An 18,837-nucleotide genomic window follows, 5' to 3' on the forward strand; every position below is an offset into this window, starting at 1 on the left:
CTGTTTATTGTGTATAATATCGTCTGCATTCATTTCATGCGGCATTGAAAATGTAAAGGTGTTTGGCGTTTGATCCCCTATTTCGTTTCCGCTCGAACAGAGAGATAAGCAACGTCTTCTTCTTCCCTTTCTTACATTCTCTCACACGATCCGAGCATGGCGCGTCATTCCAACAGCTTGGGGAAAAGCAATGACGAGCTGCCATTGCTACGACCGACAGCACACAAACCAAAGTCTCGTCGCATTCACCTCGGCATCGTCGCTGCATGTGTTGCTGTCTTTGGTGCCAGCAGCGTGTTCTATTTGAGTGGCTATCTTCCTACCCACACCACGTTTGCAACTCGCGATATCAACGACCAAGGATTATGGGGCAACGGCAACCAACAATCTCCAGTTATCAGCCCTGGCATCTCATGGTCCTCGTTTCAATATGGGCTTTCACAATGTGAGTCTATTCAACAACAACAAGATAGCAACAACAACAATCAACAACAGCAACAACAACAAAGCCGAAGGAATCCTCGTTCAGCGAATAGTGGCAAATTGTTGATCAAGAACGGCCACATGTGGTTAGGCGATCGATACTTGGATGGTGATTTGCTTGTAGAAGATGGCATCATTCGTGATATTCAACCTTCAGGCGTCATTGATATGAACAGCGGTGATCAAGTGATCGATGCAGGAGGCCGTGTTGTCACACCAGGCATTGTGGATATGCATTCCCACATGTTGGTTGCAAGCTTCCCTGGTTTGGATGCTTTGGCGGATGAAAATGAAATGACCAATCCCACTACACCTTATGTGAGTATCAAGGATAAGATATCAAGAAGCAACATGTATTCACACATGATATTCAGGTACGTGTTATTGATTCAATCAATCCCGGTGACCCGGCCCTCAAAGTGGTTGCGAGTGGTGGTATCACAACGTCCCTTATTCTTCCTGGATCTGGAAACTTGATGGGTGGTGAAGCTGCTGTTGTCAAATTACGGCCTGTACCAACTTTGTCAGGACAAGATATGCTCATTACTGCCAATGTCACCGAACAAGATAATGAAAAAGTGTGGCGTTACATGAAGATGGCCTGTGGCGAAAACCCCAAGTAAAAAATGACTATTTGCGTGTTAATGTATGTGTGGGAAGTGTGCTAATGATGCAATTAGGTCTTACTACGGAGCAGAACTCAATCAAATGCCAAAGACACGCAAGTATAAAGATGCTCTTACGCTTATTTTGCTATCCAGGAGCTAATGTTTGAACACATTTAGGTATGGGAGAAAGTTGGTTATTCCGCCGTCGATTTGAAGAGGCACGAGAAATCTTACGTGCTCAAGATGATTGGTGTGATGCTGCCAAGCGTATCAACAACACAATGCCTGCTGATGCGACCGAAGACAATATGATTCGCTTGTCCGAACGTTTCCCTGAATCTCTCAAGCATGAAAGCCTGGTGGCACTATTACGACACCAAGTGAAGCTCAATGTACATTGCTATCTTCCTCACGACCTGGAGGCTATGGTGGATCATTCTTTGGAATTCGACTTTGAGATTGCAGCTTTCCATCATGCTTTAAGCGCATGGCAGGTACCTGAAATTATCAAGCGCGCAAAGACCAATATCACCATTGCTACATTTGCTGGTAAGTCATTGTCCTATTCGTGCTTTGAAAGTATGCTCATGGTATGCGTTTTCAGATATGTGGGGATACAAGGTATATAAGGATGCATGAATGATTGGTATGACTCGGACTGATTATCCATGATAATGTGAATAGCAAGAAGCCTGGGATCAAAATGTCAATGCACCCAATATCCTTTCCGAAGCTGGAATCCCGGTCGCTTTCAAATCAGATCATCCGGTCATGAATTCGGTACGCAATCGTAATCATCACATGGGAAGTTGACATCATGGCTAATGTGTTTTTCTCTTATAGCGTGACCTAATGCATGAGGCCCAAAAAGCTTATCATTATGGATTTGATGAACACAAGGCGTTGCAGGCTTTGACAAGTGTACCCGCCGCAGCTTTGGCAGTGGATCATCGTGTTGGCAGGTAAGAGATCGGGTTTATTATCATATGCGTCTTTGAGCTAATAATGGAATAAATAGCCTTGATGTTGGAAAAGATGCAGATATCGTCATTTGGCATCGTCATCCTCTTCGTCTTGGTGCTCGACCAGAACATGTTATTGTGGATGGCCAAGAGCTCGATTTCAAGGCGTCATGGGGCAAACACGTTGAGGAGGAAGATCAAATTGGTGACGATGCACCTGTTGAGGTATCCGACGACAATGACGCCGAACATCTTCGCAGCTGGTTACCACCACGATCCACAGGAACAATGAAGCTCAACACACCAAATACAATGGATCAAGCTTGTGCGCCTGATACCGATTCATTTGTATTACGCAATATCAGCCGACTTTATATGGGCCCTGGACAACTATACAATGGATCGGTCTACTTGGTCGTGGAGGATGGCGAAGTTACATGTGCTGGTCCTGAATGCGGCAATGATCAAGTTCCATGGCCAACGTCGAGTCCTGTTTTCGAAATGGATGGTGCTATTGTTATTCCAGTGAGTATAACAGGGTTGATTGTTACAGCAACAACAATGACGCTGGTGGCTAACCATGGGATATATGTAGGGCATTGTTTCTAGCGGCACTCCCTTAGGGTTGGGTGAGATTGGATCTGAGTCGAGTACTTTGGATGGCTATGCTGAGAATGATATTGCAAGTCCTGATCTCGCTCAAAACGTTGTCCGTGCTATTGACGGCCTCAAGTTGGATGGTCTTCATTTGAAGAAAGCATTCAAAGCTGGTACGTGTTAATGGAATGATGGCGAATAGAGACCATTACTAACAAGAAATTGATTAGGCGTTACAACTTCGGTGTCTCAGCCAATCGCTTATGGTGAACTACTTGCTGGTGTATCGGTTGCTTTCCGTACAGGTGTTGCCAACACATGTGAGTAGACAAATTCTTATAGCCATGTATCAATGTGCTAATAGTGTTGATAATAGTGCTCGACTCTACCGCTACGATCATCAATCAGGAAGCCGCTTTGCATTTTACTATCAACCACGGCTCGAAGCTTACAGTGTCTCAGCAAATTGCAGGCATCCGTGAACTTTTACTCCGTCATGCTGACAAGGATGATGAGTCGAATGTGTTTGCACGTGCAGCTCAAGGCAAATTACCGGTCGTGGTGGAAACCAATGACAAGGACGAGATTGCATCCATTATCCAGATGAAGCAACAGGTTTTGAACAAGGTGCAATTTATCATTTTGGGTGGAGCCGAGTCTCATTTGGTCGCCAAGCACCTTGCACGCAATCACATCCCTGTTATTTTGATGCCAGCTCGTTGCTATGCATCCACTTGGCAATCAAGGCTATGCTTGTATGGTCCACCCTTAACACCAGAGACGGTCTTGGATGTTCTTTTGCGACATGGTGTCAACGTGGGTCTTGCCAGCACTGAATTCGAAAACGGGGATGCTCGCAACTTGATTTGGGAAGCTGGATGGAATTTGGCACACAATGCACACTTGTCAGAGGAAGAGGCTATTGGTTTGGTTACTTGGAATGTGGCAGAAATTTTTGGATTGGATCGACCAGAGAACCCTAGCCCTGCTGGTGTGCTACGTCAGGGACGAAAGGCTGATTTTGTGGCATACAATGGCAATCCATTCGAATTTGGTACCAGCGTGCTCATGGTCTATGGAGGTGGACATTCAGGCCCTATATGCTATCCCAAGCAAATTTAGTGTTCGCTCTTGTATATTATATGGAATGATGTATTACAGAGAATGGATTTATAATATATACACGCAAAGCATCTGTGAAAGCAAGCTTACTTTATTGAAAACAAGCATTGGGTTACAGTTGATTACACGCATGTGACAAGATAAGCTCACAAATCATGCATGAAGATGAAAGCATGTTAAAAGTTTAACTATGCATTGACCTATGAATCATTCACTTTGAGACCCGCCCCTTGAAAACGATATGACCAAGTATAGTAGATGTTCTCCTTTTATCGACACGCCATATGTAGATTCAATGCAAGTGATACTCAAGTGACATTTGATGACTCGAAGAAAAGTGGCATGTGCATGGATACGATGAGGAGAGAAAAACGCGGCAAGCGTAATGTGTATTGTAATGCAACCTTGCCTTCCAAAAAGAGAAAGGTACATGCGGTCCCGCGCTCGAGGTGGGGAATACCCTGATATTGTCATCCCTTATTTTCGATCATAAAGCTGTGTAATCCACCTTTGCTATGTACCATGTTGGTCAACAAAGCACGAGCCTATTGGTCTATGCACAACAAGATTCCCGAGAATAGCAATGATCGTGATGTGTTGCACCCCGCGACGTATTATATATAACTAAGAGCCTAATGCTTATTTTCATCTCTATTTGGAAATCTAAGGGGCTTCCGAGATCATCTGTTTCTTTCCATAATGCTCTGTCAAGTTTCACATTCCAAAATCAATGCAGGAGAAAAAGCATTTACATACACTCTTATACCTTTTTTCGCCCACTTCTCATAAGGAGCAAGAATTTGTCAACATAAGCATACCAATCTCAGATTGACTATAATGCAGGGTATGTGTGAGAGAGAACGCGTACATACATGTTTATGGGAGAAAGGATGATCCGCAACAACATTGGGCGGTTCATGCTGATGTGCGTTAAGACCTCGTGTATTCGGAGCTGTTATGTGGATAAGAGCGGGAAATGGACTCATTCTCCTTTTCTGACGTTTACATCCGTTTCTTTGTTACGCTTAACTCCTATGACGGATGACTTTAGGCAGTGGCGGATGTTTCACTTTTGGGTCATAATATGAAGAAGGGAAGAGGAATGGATGATACATTAGCGGGGTGAATTGATTGTCTCCTTCAATCCGTGCCCTACCTTGGATAGATGCTCAGTAAAAGATGGATGCTCATTGGATTGTTTAAAGGAGATGGTAGATGCTTCCATTATCATTACATGTATGTACATACACTCTTTGATTAGAATCAATAAATCACTCAATGCTGCAAACAACACCACGCCCTTTCTAAAGTGACATCTTATCCCTTATTTCGGACATCGGCCACCATCATCATGATCCTCGATAAAAGTATTTTCACATGCATGTACATCATCCAACAAATCCTCCTGCTTGAAATGTCATATACGCAACATGTCCGTTGTGTGCTTATAGCGAGTCAGCCGGATCTGAGAGTGATTGCAAAGGAGGAGACGTCATATGCAACCAAACACCGCCCTTTCTTTCCAGTAACGAAGAAGGGCATAAAGGAGATGGATCATGAAGGTAAATAGGAACATCATCAGTGCTGTCAAACGCACGAAAAAAAAAACGTTCCGGTGGTTAGTGCTCGGAAGGTATCCTTAAGTGCATTGCATGCTGCTGGTGATCCGTTACGAGCTTTTGGGACAAATTGGCTCTTGAACCTTGTTTATACGCTCAGACACACCTATCTACACCATTTTTGTTATCCTGGCCTTGTTCCCCCCATAAAAAGAAATCGGGTTGTGCCGATCATTGTCAGCTTGCCATGCGAAGAATCAATGATGTTGCAGGGTAATCCACATTCAACGTGGTTGTAAACAATGTCGTGTGGGTAATAAGGTCATCATCATCATCATGATCTATAAAAGAAACCTCCTCATTCCCCTACCGGAATAGCATTCAAATATACATCCATCCATGGGTATACAAGGTCAAGTCAAGCAAGTCTCCTGAAACAAGGGATTGTACTCTTGGCCCGACCCATTGTTTCCTATGCTCTCTCTCCCTTTCCCCCTTCTTTACCCCAAATGAGATGCATTTGCTTTATTAAAATCTATCGGCAAGTATATATAAGCGGGTCCACTTTGCACCACATCCACCTACTCGTCAATACGATCTTTTCTCTCTTCCCCTCCACAGCTTTCTTTTGTACTTTTGCGCCGTTCCTTTTCCCTTACACTCTTTCACTTGTATCCACGCTCCTTTATCATCACGTGTTTACGTTGCCAACAATGATACAAAACAAAAAACGCGGGCTTTTTCGCAGCACCAGCCGTCTTTTCCTACGTCCCAATAACGAGAAAGCTGCTGACCAAGCTTTAATTAACGCGGCTTTTATTCGTGCCAAGGCAGCTGTTCAATATGATGCTGAAGGCCAAGTACAACTAGCTTTGGAAGCCTATGCCGAAACAATTGGATTACTTTGTCAAGTAAAGCATGAGACCACTACTACACCATTACAGCATATTGTAAGCCCACTCTACAATTATTGTCGCTTGTCCTTTCTTGTTTTCTAACCCCCAATTGAAAATGTTCGGGATTAGCATGATGCTTATGCAGATCGGATTGTCGCTTTAAGCACCGCACATACAATTGGTGAAGAGGAAGGGCGGACACCTTCCCTTTGTAGCAATAGCCAAGATTCGATCACACCACCCTCCTCACCACTTGCACCCTGTTGCCCTAGTGATATAACACCGCCACCACCACAAGTAGAAGAAGCACATGTGATGCCACCTCGATCATCATCGCCACATCCTCCTTCACTTACCGAACACTTGTATCATTGGACATTGATGAAAAAGCTACGACAAAGTATGATCGATGGTGGATACATCACAAATCGATTGTACGCTCCCAAAGAGTTGTGGCATCAACCCGAGGTTGAGATGCTCCCTGACTTGGACAAGAAGCTTGCTCTTGCTGAATATTTATTGTCTGTTCTCAAATCCACAAGACATGATCCCCTTGACCCCGCTTTAACAATGCAGGAATTACATCGACTTGAAACGGCGCTTTACGTTAATCCATCCGATATCGGCAACGCAAACACTGCTACATCATCAACCGGTAGCACAAGCAACAATGTATCCAGCACAATGGCATCAGCTGCATCAAGTATTAAATCTACCATGGGATCCATGCAACATTGGCGAGCGTCATGGAAATGGTCCAAACGACCTGTTGAAATAATACGAAATGAGCGATCCATGTACGTGTGTTTTGTAATGATGTCCCCCCCTTCCATACAACACGTTTTCACTTACATACATCCCATACCCATAGAGATGACCGATATCCAATGTACATTCGTACCTTGATCAAACTATTTTCGACTGCCCAGTTCCTTGGTAAGTACTCCCTATCATGGTTTCCCAACATGGTAACTCCCCATGACTGATCCGTCATTTTACCATGTGCTTAATAGATGGCTGGTACAGCGAATACAGCGATCTTGTTGCCGTGTCTCCTGCATCCACTGTTGACATCTATCAGCGTATTCTTTGTAAAATCAGCATGTGCGCTGAAGCCCTTGGCCGAATCGTGTGCACCACTGTGCTCGGTGATTTCCAAGTTATTTGGGATGCTTACATGGCAAAGAACAATCGATGGATCGACGATGATCTGTAACATGCAAGGAAAAAAGACATACACACACCCACACAAGCACAAACAACGTGTAAATGCTATTGGATCACTACTATATTATATGTATATAGCTTACTTTGAAGTTCCTTTTCTCTATTTGTAAACAATGCAATCTCTTTTTTTATACTATGCTGTACACTATATATGACCTACTCGTCCCTCCCCCTTCATTTACGTGTTGTTGTTGTTGTTGTTTTACGTGGGATCATCCGTGCATTTTGTCCTGCGGCTGCTCGCATGAAATTGCTCGTACCACCATTGCTGCTGCTATTCACATTGGATGATGATGACCGACCATGCTCACTGTTGCCATGGTTTCCACCACCATTTGATCCGCTTGAACTTCCCATCAGCATGTTGTTGTTTTGTTTCATATGAAGGAGGTGGCTGCTGTTGTTCGTTGATCCATTTTTGGGATGCACACCATTGGAATGAGGAGTATTGCCGCTACCATCGTCACGTATATACTGGAAGGAAGGTTCACCTATACTACCATGTTAGTCTGTTGCTCTGTATGGCTACCCAACTTCTTATTCTCAATGGTATACTTGCTATTGTAACGTGATCGCCGAGATTTTAGGTTGGATCGTGGAGCGTTTTGGATGGCTGTTGTATATAAAAAACAAGGTCATTAAACTTCTGCGTCGATCCATTCCTCCTTCCACTGATTATCCCGAAATCCACACATACCCAATTTCCGTTGTCGTTCATGCCTCGATTGTACCAGCTTGAAATGTTGTAACAATTCCTGAAACTTGATGCCATCATCCGCTGATTTGGTTTTGGTGCTTCTCGTTTTGGTTGTTGTTGGTTCCTGAGATCCCTTATTTGGCATGACATGGAAAAAGCCCAAAGATGATACACTGCTCAACCGATTGCGCAACGTGGAAAATGCTGAAGATTGGGGGAGAAGCATCAAGATACCATAAAGACACTTGAAGAGGTAGGGGTATTTCTCGGGTTCCAAAAGTTGCAATCTCAAGTCTAAGGCATTGATCAATACATGCTCGTATATACTCGCGCCATGATTCAAATACTTACATGTAAAGACGGGGGATTCCAAAAGCTGTACCAACTTATCGACTTGGATTAACATGCTGACTGTGATTTCGAGCTCGGCACTAAAAGATAAATGTTAATCCTAAGTTATGGATCGAGCATGATCAGCCACTTACAAGACCTGTAACATGTTGGCAGCGTGCTCATAGGCTTGGGCCAATAAACAGAGGGAAAACGTCGCCACTGCATTGTGGCACCATGATCGGTATAAGGTGTTGAACAATTGTTGACCATCCTAGAAAGAAAGTGTCAGATGAGATACACCATCCCTAGCAACCTTGCATGTTCATTACCTTTTGATCCAAATTGCGAAGTCGCTTTCGAAGGTCACCCAATTCAGAAGATGTAATAAGGATAATGTTCAGGTTTTGAACCATGATGCTTGCAAATTCAAGATCCTTCATGTAATTGTATGAGCTTATCAGATCTCTCAAACGCCATCCGCAATCCTTACTTACCTCGTCATTTGCTAAGATATCTGCAATGGTGGTATAAATGCGCTCGGAGTCCAAACTAAGGCATAGTTGTCGAATGATGAGGCTTCCACGAGATTCGAGTAGGCGTCGATCGGTGCTGAACAATGATAGGAGATTGGTCATGAAATCACGAAAGTACTCGTATTTGGAATGGGATGAGATTTGTGCAAGTAGTTGTAGATCACGTCGCACGACCTAGAAACAATATCCTATTTTAGCTCTTGATCCACATATCTCATGCATGCATAAAGGGGGAGGGTCTCCTTTCTTACCTCATCGGATGAATCGGACAAGGTCTTTAGCAATGCTGGGAATGTTCCATCGTCTGATACAAGGATCTACTCATATACACGTATCAATCATTGTTGTCATGCACGACTTCGAATCATGTATACAAGCCTAACCTTTGTTGGTGCTTTTCCATGCAACATCAATAACCATTCCAATGCAGCTACCCTTGTATCTTCATTCTCGTTCAAAAACTGCAACCTTAAATTCGATACGGTGGCTTGATAATCGAAAGGATCATCTTCAGTAACAGGACCCCCACTCTTTTTCAAAGCCGCTGATTCCACTGCCTTCTCATCATGATTCTCTTGTTGATCATTTTGCTTCGTGCTGGTCTTTTCAGATTCGTTTGTTTCAGGTTGAGGGGCTGTTGTTGTTGTTGCTACAGCTGCTGCGGCGGCGGCGGAAGAGGAGGATGATTTTGGAACAGGTGATGCGTTGAGAACCAATTTCTGCAACTTGTCGTTTGTTTCATTGGCCGTTTCTCGAATGACTTCGGTTGGATGAGCGAGACATGGAAGCACATCAAAAATGATACGTGGCGTGAACCTGATAACCACATCTGGTGCGATGACAATGAATTGGCTGATCCATTGTAGTGCGGTCTTTTGAATGTGTTCCTCCTTTGATGATAAATGCCGTACAAGGATTTCGACGAGTCGATCATATTGTACAATGACACCTTGACCAGGCACATAGGTACCTTTGCTATGCTCATCATCGATATCGGAGGTTGTTGTACCAGCAGCACCTTCGCCATGCTCATGATTTCGTGTCACGGCAGCACTCTGTTGGATCTCATGCAAGAACTCGCCGAGGAGCACACTTGTTGAAACACGCACATCGGCACTTGGATCACTTAGGCAATTAAGCAATCCATCAAAGAATTCGGGTAGGAAGGAGACCAATTCGAGATCGGGAATAGAATCGAGTACAGAAATCCATGATACAAGATATTGTCGGGTAAATGAATTACATGCATAGATGCGCTGGCTGAGTACTGGAATGAATCGTGGCAAGGAGAAAGCAGTGTTGCGTGGCAACGAAGTAGGAACAACAAGAGCATCGGTCTCATCCTGTGATTCAACGGGGTTGTAAGGTTGCTGGTGAACTGATACGTAGGTGGTTGACAATTCTGAGACGATATCCCTTATTAAGCGATCGAGTAAATCAGCTCCACTTTTGACCGAATCTGCCGGGTCAGCTGCCAACTATGTCAAATAGGTCACTCATCCGAACCCTTATCGATACCATGATGCACTCTATTACCTTGCATAAAGCGTCAAAGATGCTGTTAAAGAAGCGCAATACTTCTCCCTTGGCAACCTTGGCAATGTTGTACATGCATTCACAAGCATAATACCGGACACGGGAATCTTGATTGCTGAAGCATGACAGAATCGGTGGTACGATGATATCAAGGTAAGGTGCAACGCCCTACACACGGCGATGAAACACATAAGGTAGTGAGTGATCAGTCTATCTGGATCCCAAACATGTGCATATGTGTGCCTACTACATACCGGCCCAAGAGCAATAGCCGTAGCTGCTAAACCAATAAGACCACCATTTCTCGCGTTTGAGTTGTTGGAATAGACAAAGTCTTGTACAAGCGTCTCAATGATTTCAGTAATGCGAGCAGGGTTGTTCTCATTGTCGCGAACAAGTCTTTATAGAGGGACGTCTCAATGAGCTTGATAAAAGTGCAGGATGGGGAAGGCAATGGCTTACTTCTCAATCATTAAAGCAGCTGCTTTTCGCTTCTCGTAAATCTTGTCAGTGAGGCCTCTTACGAGGTGTGGTGAGAATAGATTGCTGTCCATGGTGGAAAGTCAATGGCTCGAGCGAGAGGGAGAGAGAGAGGAGTATGTGTATGCAGAGGATGAAAGAGGATGCTCTATGTTTGTGTGTGTGTGCTCACAGACTCTAAACTGAAGCAATGCCCCTCTTTTTTTTCACCTTCACCACTCCGCGTTTGGGAAATGGATGTAACCTTCCTCGATGCAAGTATGCATGACAACAACGGCGGTTGACTTTGTGTTAGGCAGTTGTCGGTGATATATGGTTGACATCAATGCAACGAGCTTTTCCCCCAAGATCCACGATAACCCGATCCAATCGACGAATCGCTTGGCAATCATCCTAACTAAGTAGTAGCAGTGACGAGCAATGCACGTCAGCTTTTCGCACCACCATATACGATCGTACAACCGACCATCATGCCTATTATCGGAACTAGTATGCGTCATATGAGCTCCGTTGTGCCCCAACCTGGTGACACACCCAGCCATCCCATTCTTCATAAAAGCTCGATGTAAGCGCACGGCCTACGTGGCTAATTCTTCATCTTTTTCTCTTATCATCACACACCACATGTTGTCTCGTCAAGTCGCTTCTTCTGCAAGAACCATGTCCTCTCAACGTTTCTTTAGTACCGCCTCTATCGCTGCTTCCGAAGGCAAAGGCCAACCTTTAAGCGAGAAGGAAAAGGCTCACGAAAACCAGTGGGCACAAAAACACGTAAGCTCCTTGACATCCATCATCGTACCATATATAATTTCACTTATTGTGATCTTTTTGCATGCTATGTAGGACGCTGAGAAGTTGCAAGCATTGCGTAAGGCTTTGGAAGACCAAGAGAAGGTTACCCAAAAACTCAAGCAGGACCTTGAGAACCTTGAGAAGGGCAAATCCAGCTAAACTCATCAAGATACATGAACAATAAACACTATCATAACGTGTATATGTATGGGATTTATTATGTATTGGCTGCTGCAGGACAGTATCACAAGGGATATTATTGCTATGGATGGTGAAATGGGACCAAGCTGTGGAGGATGTAAAGCTGATGACGCTTAGGACTTGGGAGATACGTCACTCTTAGACAATGAGCCCATATGTGATTATCGTCGTTGTGATGATTCGATTCATTAATGATGATGGTGGTGTGTTGGGCGGATGCGGGCGATTGAATTGGCTCACTGAATTTTAACTTTGGAGCCAGCAGCTCCACAACTTGGAGACGAACGCTTCTATTCCTCCCTCTACTCTTAGCCCGTTCATGGCACCCCATCAGGTAATGCTCTCATTCGTTGTGAGGTATTAATATAAGGCTGAATACGCATAGGCAAGGATGGTGTGCAAGTGCCGTTGTCAAGGTGATATCGTCGCTCTTCTTGTTCGTTGTTATGCCGCTCCATGCTTGGTGCAACAGGTACATTCAAAGCCCCAATGCACCAGCAGAGCTTGTTCCATTGACGTGTTAGTTTGTATAGATGGCAAGATGGGAAAAAGACGTTGCTCATTAGGCTTCTTTGGTTCGACTCGGCTACACGACACTATAGTCTTTCGGTATCCAAGCAACCAGCAACAAAGGTATTTGTGTACATGAAAAAGGCAAGTGCAGTGAACAAAGACAATGAAAAGGGCCTTGATTGTGTACGTGTGCTAATGATGAATTGAATAGGTTTCTTTGGTCAGGCAGTGCAACTTTGGGCATCATCTCCCCTTGGGTTCGACTCCCAGCCTGTACCTTTTGGACATCATTAGTGCACAACAATACACGCTCTTCTCATGATATGTATATGTTGGTGGTTACTCTTCGAGGATTAGGACGATGGTGGATCATTCTTTCTTTGTTGGAGTGGATGAAACTCTGGTCCCGTGGGCGTCATGAAAACAATGGCATCAACAATGATTTGGTAATGTGATTCCTGCAGATTTGACTTCTTTAATTGATGTAGAACATGATGACAACCATAAGGAGATCCATAACAACATCGGTGACTACAATGACAAAGACAAGGATTATACGAGTCTCTTGGCAATATGATGATTACCGAAGAAAGCATGCAAGATCCTATTCTTTCCTATTTGTGTCTTGGATGATTCTCACGGCGACTACAACGGATAAATACGACCATGGCGAAGTAAATTGAAGCTTTTTTTCTTCCTTTCTTGTTGCTTGCGGACATAGCTTAGACGATCCCATGTAAAATAGTTCCCGTTATCGGTCTTCGAAGAGCTATATAGCTTTTTTGATACAATAAAGACTGTTTGACCTCAAGAGAAAAAGCGAATTCCAAAAGCAGTGATCAATTAAGAAGAAGATATCTATACTGCCACGTTGATTAGCAGTAGTATGATGCGAAGAGGCGTGTTTGTGTAACTCAATCGAGATTCAGTGCCAATAGGATCAACGTTATTGGTCTGCTGTGCATGATGGATGCTTCCCCCTATTAGCTGAAAATTGTCATAGGTGCATGGTAGTTCATTGTACTCGTGCCACATTGTATCACAGCTCACTCTTTCTTGAACATAATGGATCAAGTTTACAAAGAACCAAGCTAAGCTTTTATGCAACGAGCAGTGTTGTTGGGCATCATCACTCTCAAATTGATTACTTTGCAACACCACCATTCGAGGATTTTCAATGCTTTCCATCTATTACATAGCATGTGGACAATGAAGATTTAGCGAATGATACATGCGATGATGCAATGATTTGAACCCTCTCTCCAACCTTCAAGTTTCTATTCTCCCCCCTCCCAAATCCAGAAGTCAACAAGTGATCCACATCTCACACATATGAGCTGGAATCATACGCTACTTATGCTGATCCAATATCCATCCAGTAGAGGCATTTATCAAGTAAATAAGGCAGGGTAACAGCATATACAAAAATATGGGTAAAACACATAATGGGTATCATTGTGTCCTTGGTTGCTGCCGTCATAGAGATCTTCACCCAAGGTTCCAAATCAACTGCTGCTTGATTTCACTCTAATATCCCATGATCATCCATGATTGTAAACCGCCTTTCGTCAAAGAGCCTTCTTCTGAACAATATCATCCAATCCAACATCATCCACAGCCGTAGCTGCGTAGCATGATCCATTCTTTCTGATGATGACGTGCTAAGTAATCAAAATGACTATCCAGGACTTCCATCCACTGCGCTTGATTGCATCCATCCATAGTCATTCCAAGGCCAACATGTTGATCAAAGGGTAATGTGATCGCTGCTGATATGCATCCTTTTCCGCCTAGCTAATGGTCAATACCTTGCTTGGTCATTCTTTGTGGCAGCCCAATCACGTTGTGATATATACCATGCATTGCGTGAGTTGCTTGTATTGATGCATACTTGATAATGGATATCAATGGCCGTATGGTATACTCCACGCCAACCATCACGTCCTATGGTTCACGAACGATCCGCAATATTAGTTATCATTCCTTGATCAACAAACCTACCCATACTCTTCTATACCTTGTTCTGGGTGACTCATGATACAAATCTCCTGTGGTAGTGTGCTGTTGGATAATGACGCGTGTCTTGGGTGGGTGAAGAGGTGATAGTAATGATTACATGAAATGGATGTTGTGTGATGGATAAAGCTGAACAACATGCTGCTGCAATATTACGCAAGGAAGACATCCCCTGGAAGTAGTTGCTCGTTGTCACCAAGCTTGAAAAAGAATACGAGGCGCTAGTTTCTCTGCATGTTTGCGGCACAACGCGTAAAGAACGAGTAGGGAAAGGTGCCATGTACGTGCTGTCATCGTTTGAGAATAAATCGTAGCGAGGAAGTTGCTGTGGATGTCATTGTCCAGCGGAGTGAAATGCAGTTGAGGAGAAAGAAGAGTAGACGTGAAAGGGATACTCCCAACTTGCCTTTTTCACCGCCTGATGGAGAACACTATTGTAATCAAGTGATAAATGGTATGATCAAAAGCAATCTTCAACGTTGACTGATTGCAAAGAAAGCCTTGCTCCATGGTATTATCTTGACGTATGCTGTAGATTATTCGTCATCTTTCCAACATCAAAGTATAGCTCTTAGAGTACTGTTAGTGAAGCTCATGAATGCGTAACAAGTATATAAATGACAAGGTGGCAAATTAGCTTCCATGGAAACCCATGTACTGACAAGGATGGCCACGCGAAGGCTTTGCCGTCACCCTCTCCCCTACGGTGCACCAAGCCGGATAACGGGGGCTGCCATTGTAAACAACAGCATCTTCTATCGGTGCTGCTCGAGCCAACATGTTCGGTCTGATAAAAGGATAGCATCCCACGCCCACAGAGGCCGACCCATAAGAGCGAAAAGCAATACATGATCCCATATCTACCACAAGGCCACTGAGTAACAGTCTAACTTCCAACGGCTAAGGCAGTAATCCTCAAATGCAATTGATAGGGCCATGATAGGGCTGACCACACTGTCGCAAATGAATCATAGCTGCCAACGATGCTTTACACAAAAGAGTAAGGCACCATCCCGTTCTACCCATAGCAAATAAACATCCGCCATATCAGTAGTAGCTGCCATCAAGCGACCTTCTTGGGTAGGCATCATCAGAGAGACACATCATGCACTGCAACAAATAAATCCGGTCTTGATGAAAAGCATACGCGAGAAGCCAAGAGAACGTCCAAGGTATCCATACAAGTACTTGAGGAATGAGATCCGCCATGGCACTGATAAAAACATTGCTCTGAAGATCCACCGATAAAGAGACGACTTGCAGGTAGCTGATTTCCAAAACCATGGAAACGGTATCCTTGACAACCCCAACTATAAGATAGAGATCGCTTGCTTGCTTCTGAGACACCCACCCAAATTCAAATGTTGATCTTCGACTTCCAATTCAATAGGGTTCGCCATTGACAACTGTAAGGAGAGACTTTGATGGCACCAAGAGCATGCGAAATTATAGCTTGATGGAATGATGGCCCTATAAAACTGCATATCACTAATTTATCTTTGAGGTAATGGTAACAATACTTAGCCAGTGTCATATGAGAATCCACGATGTTTGATGCCACCCAGTAATGAGAACACATTTCCTTGCTGTAGAGATGCCGACACAGTGACCAATCCTGGTAGCCGTTTCTCCAAGCGCTACTTGATGATGAATACCATGAGAGATGGATACACCTTGACAGCACCAAAAGGACACGTAACATTGTTGTTTGTTGCTGATGTGATACATCCATAAGATACGTGCGGTGAAGAGGGCTCTTGAAATCAATTGGCCAATAACGAGAACACCAGAGGATCAAATAAATGTTGTTGACACTAAAGATGTGGGCTCTGTGGCTCATTGCTGCTTCTTGCTTGTGGCTGATATGATCCACCGATAACAGGCATGCGTAGCAGGATATCCATTGAAAGAGTTGTCAACAACTAGGACCACAATAAGACGAGATAAAACTTCGCGACACCAAAAGGTATAGAACTTGTTGCCTTGCCGCTGCAGATGCAAATAAAAGGAAGTGTCCAATAGGTGGTACAGTAACGAAAACCATCGAACGATGTAATAAGGCAAGCTGACACTGAAGGATGCTATAGACGTTGCTCTTTGACCCTGGCATGATTCGCCTATAAACGATGCACGGTAAACACTTTCCCGAACACATAGAACGATACTTGCAATGATACCTGCATCGATGAATATTCCAAAGGACCAAAATACAAGTAGCTTGTTGAATAGCCCGCATGCTATAATAAAAGAGGGGGTTGGTTGGGATTGGAGCCAAAAAACGGATCATCCACTATTTACCAATGATACCCATATGCACGAAAAGATGTTGACATCCAATGACAGCTGCATCCATGAAAACCCCAAATGACCACGAGACAAGTAGCTTGCTGAATAGTCCGCACACTATAGTAAAAGAGGATGTTGGTAGGCATTGTAGAAAAGAACGGATCATCAGTTACCAATGATAGTCATATGCACGCAATCCTAATGATATCCAAATCCAGCCGGTTCTTTGCAATCGTCCGCTTGTTGATAAGGCCCGCTACGGTGGTACTCGGCTTGAAAGCGATGGAACGATACTTTATGGGCATATGCAGTGAGAAGGTCGAGTAATATTGATACAACCAAAGATAGCATACTTACATGATGCCGAAGAGCCCTTACAAAGAGAGAGAGAGACAACGAGACAATCCTTGCTGCCCAAGACCACATGCAAATCGAGAAAGCATTGTGCATCGAAAAGCCCAAACCAGATCCTAGCTGCGGAGTGACGTACATATGGCTAAAGAGCGATGTGAATGGCAATCGTTTTTCATTGGAAATCGAATGCAGCTTGACGATGAATGCCTTGAGGAGATGCATAAATGACCTTGGTAACACCAAAGATGTCAACGTAGACTCTCATCGCTTGTTGATGACATGATCCATCCATAAGACACGTATAGTTGTAGAGATCCATCAAAGGAATCGCCAATAACCAGAACCACCAAGAGATAGAAAGCTTGCTGATATCAAAGATATACAAGTTGTTCCTTGTTGCTAATGTGATCAATCGATAAGAGACCTTCATTTCAGGATGCCCACAGAATTGCCGATAACGAGAAGAACCAGATGATGGGATAAAGCTTGATATGGAACCAACGATATGGATGCTGTTGTTTGTTTGTGATACAATCCACTCATAAAAGTCTTGGCTGACATTCTCCAGAGAAATCGCCCATTGCTTGGTAACCAACCACCCGAGACGCAATAAAGGTTGACACCACCAAAGACATAAACATTTCCCCATGGCTGACATGATTCACCTATAAAAGATGCACCATAAACAATTGTCCAAACTCATCCAACAATACTTAGCAATCATAGCTGTGATCTTGTAACCTCCAAAGCACCAAAAGACAAGTAGCTCTCTGCAATGGTCCCTCTAAATAATAAGGTAGGCGGTTAGCAAAGGTCCCCAAAAAGCATGAGAGTCATACATACCTGAGCCATGGTGATCACAAGGAATTGCAACCAAATACACCATCCGAAGGCAATACAATAATCAACCTGCAGCGTCAAGGTATGCCACCATATGTACCATACTCTCATTGGATCCTGAAATTGGCATCATAAGAGATATCCACCTTCTCTCTGTAGGCAAGGAAATCAATAGCCGTACTTGGATGGAGGCCATGCGCACAGCGGATGCCTTTTCAAATTGGCCATGCCATCGCATCTTGAGTCACACTGTTTCCGGGCCAAAATACCCCAGGAGAGCACAGTACTATACAATGACATCCTCGACGTGCAGCCTTGATAATAATAGTATCGCCGAAAGAGGCTCTGCCACTGTATGGTGTTTGGTAAGTCCACTTGAATCCAATCAATCCCACAATGAACACTCTTACCTTGTGGTGCTTCTCAATAGCATCATTGCCTCAAATAAAGCCGTATCTCCGTGTCATCCATATTGTCTTGCTGCTGTTTCATTGTAAAGATCGTTAATTAATAAGGCTTGCTTTGTAGATCCAACACCATGCATACCATTGAGCCAACCATACAGCCTTCTTGCTTTGAGATCCGTATCCTGTTGCTGCCAGAGGTACCATCATCCAACATGTTCAACCTACCATAAACGCAATGTGAGATAACAAGCAAACCCAATCCACACGCTTTTGCTGTCAGCATACCCAAAAGAGGCAATGTGAAGACGTCTTGAGAACTCTCATCGCGGACAACTCGGTAAGGAAGACACACGACGCCCTGAACCATGGTGATCACAAGGAATTGCAACCAAATA

General features: G+C 43.9%; 6 protein-coding genes across 6 annotated transcripts; 3 read left to right on the top strand and 3 right to left on the bottom strand.

Annotated features, from left to right (window-relative positions):
• Positions 1-156: 156 nt before the first annotated feature.
• Positions 157-3,772, top strand: O0I10_011167 (uncharacterized protein; the record flags this gene model as incomplete). The annotated part of the gene is made up of 11 exons (XM_058491137.1): positions 157-801; positions 858-1,102; positions 1,164-1,204; positions 1,269-1,640; positions 1,696-1,712; positions 1,776-1,871; positions 1,935-2,053; positions 2,110-2,578; positions 2,649-2,823; positions 2,881-2,970; positions 3,027-3,772. The coding sequence occupies 11 exons, from the start codon at positions 157-159 to the stop codon at positions 3,770-3,772; spliced, it is 3,015 nt and encodes a 1,004-aa protein (XP_058338133.1).
• A 2,272-nt stretch (positions 3,773-6,044) lies between these two features.
• Positions 6,045-7,443, top strand: O0I10_011168 (uncharacterized protein; the record flags this gene model as incomplete). The annotated part of the gene is made up of 4 exons (XM_058491138.1): positions 6,045-6,281; positions 6,357-7,024; positions 7,099-7,163; positions 7,241-7,443. The coding sequence occupies 4 exons, from the start codon at positions 6,045-6,047 to the stop codon at positions 7,441-7,443; spliced, it is 1,173 nt and encodes a 390-aa protein (XP_058338134.1).
• Positions 7,444-7,628: 185 nt separating this feature from the next.
• O0I10_011169 (uncharacterized protein) lies at positions 7,629-11,107 on the bottom strand (the record flags this gene model as incomplete). The annotated part of the gene is made up of 12 exons (XM_058491139.1): positions 7,629-7,945; positions 8,014-8,067; positions 8,152-8,445; positions 8,503-8,582; positions 8,637-8,755; positions 8,814-8,918; positions 8,979-9,191; positions 9,269-9,334; positions 9,401-10,495; positions 10,554-10,721; positions 10,808-10,952; positions 11,016-11,107. 12 exons carry the CDS (start codon positions 11,105-11,107, stop codon positions 7,629-7,631), a joined length of 2,748 nt encoding a protein of 915 aa, XP_058338135.1.
• Positions 11,108-11,657: 550 nt separating this feature from the next.
• O0I10_011170 (uncharacterized protein) lies at positions 11,658-11,984 on the top strand (the record flags this gene model as incomplete). The annotated part of the gene is made up of 2 exons (XM_058491140.1): positions 11,658-11,804; positions 11,877-11,984. 2 exons carry the CDS (start codon positions 11,658-11,660, stop codon positions 11,982-11,984), a joined length of 255 nt encoding a protein of 84 aa, XP_058338136.1.
• Positions 11,985-16,391: 4,407 nt separating this feature from the next.
• Positions 16,392-16,908, bottom strand: O0I10_011171 (uncharacterized protein; the record flags this gene model as incomplete). The annotated part of the gene is made up of 3 exons (XM_058491141.1): positions 16,392-16,672; positions 16,733-16,792; positions 16,854-16,908. The coding sequence occupies 3 exons, from the start codon at positions 16,906-16,908 to the stop codon at positions 16,392-16,394; spliced, it is 396 nt and encodes a 131-aa protein (XP_058338137.1).
• Positions 16,909-17,367: 459 nt separating this feature from the next.
• O0I10_011172 (uncharacterized protein) lies at positions 17,368-18,047 on the bottom strand (the record flags this gene model as incomplete). Its single annotated transcript, XM_058491142.1, has 3 exons — positions 17,368-17,707; positions 17,909-17,979; positions 18,039-18,047. 3 exons carry the CDS (start codon positions 18,045-18,047, stop codon positions 17,368-17,370), a joined length of 420 nt encoding a protein of 139 aa, XP_058338138.1.
• Between the last annotated feature and the right edge of the window lie 790 nt (positions 18,048-18,837).

Source organism: Lichtheimia ornata (assembly GCF_029851405.1).
Source record: "Lichtheimia ornata isolate CBS 291.66 chromosome Unknown scaffold00083, whole genome shotgun sequence".
In the NCBI taxonomy this organism is placed as follows: Eukaryota; Fungi; Mucoromycota; class Mucoromycetes; order Mucorales; family Lichtheimiaceae; genus Lichtheimia; species Lichtheimia ornata.